Consider the following 5886-nt stretch of genomic DNA (forward strand, 5'->3'; position numbering starts at 1 on the left):
GTGTGTTTGCATTATCATTATGCAAATGATAACGGTAATGTACACATGCGGTGTTTATTGAAAGTGAAAGTGACTTCTGAATGGACGTGTCTCTCCAGCCATTCTGAAATGGGTCTCTGAATCTGCAATAGAGCTATCACCTTCTAACTCCCGGACTAAAGCTTTTTGCAAAAGCATCAAAATGATATTGCAGAAAACTTTCTTCCATAATACCACTGCCGGACAGTGGAAGTTAGTTGGATCACACACACACACACACACACACACACACACACACACACACACACACACACACACACACACACACACACACACACACACACACACACACACACACACACACACACACAGGACGATAAAAATGACGGCACATGCCTACGTCCAAAACTGTTCTTTTCTTATTGTATGCCGTATCCAGCTTTCCACGCTCACCATAATGGCGGCTGCTATAAAAAATATTGACAGCACTTGTGCCCCAGCTGAACTGAAATTGTGAAACAAAATCTCAGTAATCTTAGAAATCATGAAAAAAAGCAGCTGTCAAGTGATGAAAAATGCGACTGTTTTAAAAAATTTGGAAATAACAACGTTTTTAATAATTTATTCTTTATTTTAGGTAAGGGACGTAAATCGTAAAGACCTCTTTTGGATCCCGGAATGTCAAAGTTCAATCCCAAATTTGAACAAAAGGATAACCCATGAGCTGCTGGTTTTTAGCGAATGGTAACCTCCCAGATGGACATTCTTACCTTGGAGGCAACGGCTTGGGTCAGATGGCGGTGGTGTCTTCGACAATGGTGGTGTAGCTTTGATGATGATGACGACGGTTCCAAAAGATGATAGGATGGGAGTGGTCCGAGCAGTTGCGTTTCGGAAGGAATCAAGGAAGGAATACTCAGTTTCATCGATTCCGTAGCAGGTCCAAAAGGCCGTACGTCTTCACAAAAGCTTGCGTGGGAGGGTTGTGTGTTTCACGTTACAATCCGTTCCCAGCAAAATCGAATGAGTCTTTTGAGCTCACCAAACAAAGCTGGCAAATGTCCAAACCCATTCCGGCACTGCCGTTTGAGTTTAAATCCGTTGCGATAATGAGGAAATATTCGGACTGTTCGTCAACACGACCACGATCTAGGGTTATGTAGTGCTGGAGATTTTGTAATGACGTAGTGCGGTACTGCAGTCGTTGCCATCTAATTTCACTGAGGTCTGATGATTGGGAGTAGGATGTCTCCTGCTCTAGAAGCGATATATCAAAGTTTAAGTCTTGATCTGGTACTGATCTCTCTGGAAAGGGATTAAATCAGGGTTAAAACTATGCCCGGTCGTGATCAGTAATTCTAGTCCGCTATCGTTAGAAGTGGCGGGTAACATGTTTGATGTGTTTGAACTCAGAGTACGGGCATTTAGGGAATAATAGGGTATCGCGCTACTTGGGCGGTGGTTTTCTTCGTCTGTTATTTTCGTCTGTTTTCCACTGTAACTCGGTCAATTTTGAACCGATTGACTTGAAATTTTGTACACGGGTAGATACTATACCTATCTCACCGCATTCCAAGAATTGTGTCAATTGGTTTAAGATTGACTGAGTTATAGTGGAAAACAGACGAATATAGAAGCCACCGCCCAAGTAGCGCGATTCCCTATGTGATTATCATCATGAGATTCCAGGAGGAATATATAGAGTGAGCGGAGTATAAGTGAGCCGAAGTACACGGGATTTTCTGAAAGGCCAGTTATCATTGATCGTCTATCCAGCGGACAGGTTTACCCACGCGAGAAAAGTCACACCCGAGCCATCATCCCAAGACAATTCACTAGACCTGGAATTTCGATTGGTAAGCCTGCTCACCGATAACCCTTCCATGCAAACTTTTGTTAAGACTTCGGTCCCTACGACATTCTGGACTTGCTACCGAATCGAGGAAACTGAGTATTCCTTCCAAAACGCAACTGCTCTGACCACTCTCAGCCCTCATCAAAGCTACATCACCATTGTCGAAACCCTCGCCGTCGTCTTAAGCATATCCGTTGCCTCAAGAGCGGTCCCCATTCGTCTATGCTACCAAGAGTAAATTCCATTGTGAAGAAAAATATAGCTTTTGTTGACTGTGGGTATTCTGCGGGATAGGTTCCCGTACTTGGAAAACTTTTGCTCGCCAATACGTCCTGAAACCATGGATCTACAAGAGATCTTGAATGTCCATCTGGGAGGTTGCCATTTATTAAAGACCAGCAGCTCATGGGTTTTCATTTTGTTCAAATTTGGGATTGGACTTCGAGATTCCGGGATCCAAAAGAGGTCTGTACGATTTACGTGCCTTACCTAAAATAAAGAATAAATTATTAAAAACAAAAATGTTTAAACAAACTCATCCATATTATTTAAAGCAGTTGCATTTTTCATCACTTGACAGCTTTTTTTTTCATGATTTCTAAGATTGCTGAGATTTTGTATCATAATTTCAGTTCAGCTGGGGCACAAGTGCTGTCAATTTTTTTTATAGCAGCCGCCATTATGGTTAGCGTGGAAAGCTGGATATGTGTTATGTTAATCAAACTGTTCTAACCTTGGATAACATTACCTTAACTCGCTGGTTCATCTCATCCCACCCGTTTCAATTTGCCTCGGTGTATCCTAATTTTATAAAACAATTACACCGTCCTCGACCATGCGGCCTCTACAGACTGAACAGTACTAACATTTAACATGTGGCTATTATGCCATATGGCCGTTATGCCAAATGGCCTTAATGCCAAATGGCATTATGTCAAATTTTAGTAAATTCAAAAATTCAGTATCAAAAAGTTCTTGTACCGACTTTTCGAACCCTCTAAGCAGAATACCCTCTTCGAATGAGTGTAATCAGTTTCGTACCTTTTAATTCCGCCCTATGTTGCTTATCCTTTGACAGATACGCGTATTTCGACTACCACGCGTATCTGTCAAAGGATAAGCAACATAGGGCGGAATTAAAAGGTACGAAACGGATTACACTCATTCGAATCAAAAAGTTACCTGCAAAACATGTGGTTAATTGTTTTGCCTAACTAGTTTAGACCTATATCAAGCTGTAAAAAATATAAAAATGGTGGAAATCGCCAATTTCTGTACGGTAAAAAATATTTGTATAAAAATTACGAAAAATGGCCATTTTTTCAAAAAAAAAATCGCCGGGGCGTCATTTTTGAATGTTGCCGTCATACAAAAGTTTGCTTCTAACACCCTTAGATTTTAATAGATTTAGATTTAATAGATCATTTGCAGGGTGAGCCCCCAAGCTTTTTGACCATGTGCAATTTTGGGACACCCTAACTTGCAATATATGTTTACCTGCTATTCTGTGTGAATATAGGATCTAGTTATGTGTGTTCTTTAATGTAACAGACAAATTAAGCAAAAGGGATCGAGTCCACCTAGTCTCCCCTTATGAGCTGAATTTTTGTATGGTGAGATGATAAATACCTCTTTTTTGTCATGGAAAGGTGCAAAAAGCGTGGATAATTTGACTTCTTATCTAATTTAAGACTGATTGAGCAAAACTTTGGGTAACTGCGTTGTAGTTTTCTCTATTTCTTGTCACTTTAACAGTTAAGTTAGGTGTTAGGTACTTCACTGATCGTGTCCTATTGCTATGATCGAAGTTTAACCATACCAATTTTGAAAACAACTCAATCAACATCAACACATGACACGCAGCATAATAAAATGTTGATATTTTGTAAAACTATTGCTTTTACATCGAACACGGTTCTTTAGAAATGATCTACTTCACGAACAAACCTGATTATGTAGAATTTTGTAAATAAAAAAGTGTTTGGATGATTCAATTCTAGGATACTCGACACGCATAATTATGTTTTAAGAGAGATTTAAATCTGTGAATTTATTTTTAAGAATATAATGTGTTTTCCATTGCTTTAAAATGGAAAAGGTTAAAGTCTTATGAAAAGAAAGCCAAATTTACAAGATCATCATTTCCCATTGATAACTAAGATCTCAGTGCTTGATTTTTAAATATAAAACAAGAAAAATTACAAAAAAACATCAGGTAATACGCTTAAGAACTAACAAAGCAACTCAATTTCAGGGAATTTCAAATAATTTAGTTTTATTCATCAGAATATGTCACATTGTGAACATTCCTAAGATCGAATGCATATCGTCAGTATAACCGCTTATAACTTTTCCTCAGAGTTAGACTTGAAACCGAACAAACCACACACTAATGCTTATCAGCAGTGGTCGCGGTTTCTCTTATGGATGTAGTTGTCAGACCAGCGAATGTGTCTACTACATTCACATTTATAATGCACGTTGCCTGGCGATGTTTATTTCGTCTGTCTGTTCACTCGGAATACACAGCTTCGAAGTTTGTAAACTTTGCTAGAGTTGATAGTTTCTGTTCAAAAATGTCTAAAACGGTACCAAACGTTGATCTTGGAAATGGATGCACTATTCCTGGACTGGGCTACGGGACGTACTTGGTAAGATTCTCTTTCTTTCGATTCATATTAACATAGAGCTGTTGACTGAAATCATTGACCTTGATTCCGAACAGGCGAAGCAAGGACAAGGGATTGACCTAGTGAAGAAAGCAATCGATGCAGGCTACCGACACATCGATACCGCATTTCTGTACGAGAATGAAGTGGAAGTTGGCGAAGCTATTCGTGCAAAAATAGCCGAAGGAGTAATTAAGCGAGAGGATGTTTTCGTTACTTCCAAGGTTAGTGAACGATATTGAATAAGAAAAAATAATATTAAAAAATTACGGTTTCTTAGTTATGGAACACATTTCACCACCCGGACCACGTGGCTGAAGCGTTTCAACGGTCGTTCGATATGCTCAATCTCGAGTACATAGACTTGTATCTGATGCACTCGCCAATGGGACTGGAATTTCAAGGATACGAATACTCAAACATGCAACCCAAGGATGCCGATGGAAACTCGTTGTTCTCCGAGGTGGATTACGTTGAGACGTGGAAAGCGATGGAAAAATTGGTCAGGTCCGGTAAGGTACGCAGCATTGGGTTGTCCAACTTCAACAGTGAACAAACCAAACGAATACTGGACATTGCCGAGATCAAACCGGTCAACAATCAAATTGAGGTGAATCCGGGCTGGAATCAGAAAAAGTTGATTGAGTTCTGCAAAAGTCACGGGGTCACGGTGACAGCGTTCGGACCAATGGGAAGACCACATCGGGCCACTTATGGGAATAAAACGGCTTTGGGGGATCCAAAGGTGCTGGAAATTGGGAAGAAGTACGGAAAAACTGATGGGCAAGTGATACTGAGATACTTGGTGAGGACGCCACAATGTAACAATCATAATGCTTCGACTTAACATTTCACTGTTTCAGATTCAACTGGGAACGATTCCAATACCCTACTCTACCAAAGAGGAGCGGATCCGGCAGAATATAGACGTGTTTGACTTTAGTTTGACTGATGAGGAAATGCAGTATATGGATACTTTCCAATCGGAACGGACGCTGTCCTTCTCACCGTTGAAGAATCACAAATATTATCCTTTTGATGCAGAATTTTAGGGATCGAATGTCTATTCAGAAAAATAAAGATCGTGTTGTTCGGTCACAGAAACGTACTGGATGGTAGTATAAGTTGATTTTATTGTATATATTTAGTAGCAATAAAAACAAATCCACTGCTTAATATATATATATAGTTGTTTTGTTATCCAACTCAGTATCATAATTTCTATGTTATTTGAGATTACCTCAACATTTTTTTTGAGATGCTTCCAAGAATTCTGGATACGACCATACCCAAGTAGCAATTTTAATTTTATCAAAGTTTTTTAGCGATTCAAAAATGCCTCAATAAGCCCACGTTCTGGCTAGTTGGTCCAGTCTTATTAGG

General features: G+C 39.6%; 1 protein-coding gene across 1 annotated transcript; it reads left to right on the plus strand.

The window, feature by feature from the left end:
• The first annotated feature begins 4293 nt into the window (after positions 1-4293).
• On the plus strand, positions 4294-5611 carry LOC109425953 (1,5-anhydro-D-fructose reductase). The gene is made up of 4 exons (XM_019701358.3): positions 4294-4485; positions 4560-4727; positions 4784-5308; positions 5367-5611. The coding sequence occupies exons 1-4, from the start codon at positions 4309-4311 to the stop codon at positions 5553-5555; spliced, it is 1059 nt and encodes a 352-aa protein (XP_019556903.3). The 5' UTR covers positions 4294-4308; the 3' UTR covers positions 5556-5611.
• The last annotated feature ends 275 nt before the right edge of the window (positions 5612-5886 follow it).

Source organism: Aedes albopictus, chromosome 3 (assembly GCF_035046485.1).
Source record: "Aedes albopictus strain Foshan chromosome 3, AalbF5, whole genome shotgun sequence".
NCBI classification, from domain to species: domain Eukaryota; kingdom Metazoa; phylum Arthropoda; class Insecta; order Diptera; family Culicidae; genus Aedes; species Aedes albopictus.